General features: G+C 40.8%; 1 protein-coding gene across 1 annotated transcript; it reads left to right on the forward strand.

The window, feature by feature from the left end:
* Positions 1–4: 4 nt before the first annotated feature.
* On the forward strand, positions 5–924 carry LOC106958882 (E3 ubiquitin-protein ligase TRIM21-like; the record flags this gene model as incomplete). The annotated part of the gene is made up of 1 exon (XM_015051035.1): positions 5–924. A coding segment is annotated over one exon (570 nt), but the record flags the coding sequence as incomplete, so codon positions are not given.
* Between the last annotated feature and the right edge of the window lie 350 nt (positions 925–1,274).

Below are 1,274 nucleotides of genomic sequence, written 5' to 3' on the forward strand. Positions count from 1 at the left end.
GGATGTGACTCTGGATCCTGATACGGCTCATCGTCACCTCATCCTGTCTGAGGATGGAAAACAGGTGAAACATGGAGATGTGATGAATAATCTTCCAGACAAGCCAGAGAGATTTGATCAGTGTCCATGTGTTTTAGGACAGCAGAGTTTCTCTTCAGGCAGATTTTACTTTGAGGTTCAGGTTAAAGGAAAGACTGACTGGGATTTAGGAGTGGCCAGAGAATCCATCAGCAGGAAGGGAGAGATCGCACTGAGTCCTCAGAACGGTTTCTGGACTGTTTGGTTGAGAAATGGAAATGAGTATGAAGCTCTTGATGGCCCTGATGTCCACCTCCATCTCCATCTCCATCCTGGTCCTCAGAAGGTCGGGGTGTTTGTGGATTATGAGGAGGGTCTGGTCTCCTTCTATGATGTAGATGCTGCAGCTCTGATCTACTCCTTTACTGGCTGCAGCTTCAAGGAGAAACTCTACCCATTCTTCAGTCCTAGCCTTAATGCTGGAGGTAAAAACTCTGCTCCTCTGATCATCTGTCCTGTTAACCAGGCTGATTGTTCCTCTGATGAATCTGAGTGACTCTGCAGGTGAAGTCCAGCTGCTGGCGAGCAGAGCTTGGAAACGACCTCAGCAGGAAGTCAGTTATTTTATTCTTCATTTTCAGCTTCTGATTAGTTATAAAGTCAAATCAAATTGTTTTACTTCAGAGTTTATTTCACTTCTCCACTGATTGTTTCTTTTTTCTTGTTTTATTGATGATCAGTTTTAAACCTTCATTAATGTTTCAACCTGTTCATCAAATTAAAACTGATATCTAATAACATTTAAAACATTTTCCCTCATTAGTTCTGCTTCATTGTTTTATGTGAACTTTAATCAGGAGTGGAAATGTAACATGTGATGGTTGATGAATAGAAATGTTAAATTGTAGAATCGACTGTTTCCTTTTTATTTTTGAGGTTATATTAATTGTAAACCTGCATGACTGGAACTGTATTGATGGTGACTCTCCTGCTCTTCGATGGTTTTGTTCATTTTGTGGCACAGCTCCATGTTTGTATGACATTAAGAGGAATGGTTTACACAGCAAATACCATGTGGGTGAAATTTAATCAATGATACTCCGATGTCCCATTCTCCTGAAGGCAGCACAAGACGTTCATAGAAAAACTGAGAAGAGTTACGATTGAAAAGAAAGAAAGGGATTTCTTTGTTTCAATCAGAAACTTCTCATCAGAGAGGTCAAAGGTCACATGTGGGGAACCCCAAGGTTCAATCC

The sequence above is a fragment of the Poecilia latipinna genome, unplaced genomic scaffold, assembly GCF_001443285.1.
Source record: "Poecilia latipinna isolate Pla-1442-1.1 unplaced genomic scaffold, P_latipinna-1.0 Scaffold1025, whole genome shotgun sequence".
NCBI lineage: Eukaryota > Metazoa > Chordata > Actinopteri > Cyprinodontiformes > Poeciliidae > Poecilia > Poecilia latipinna.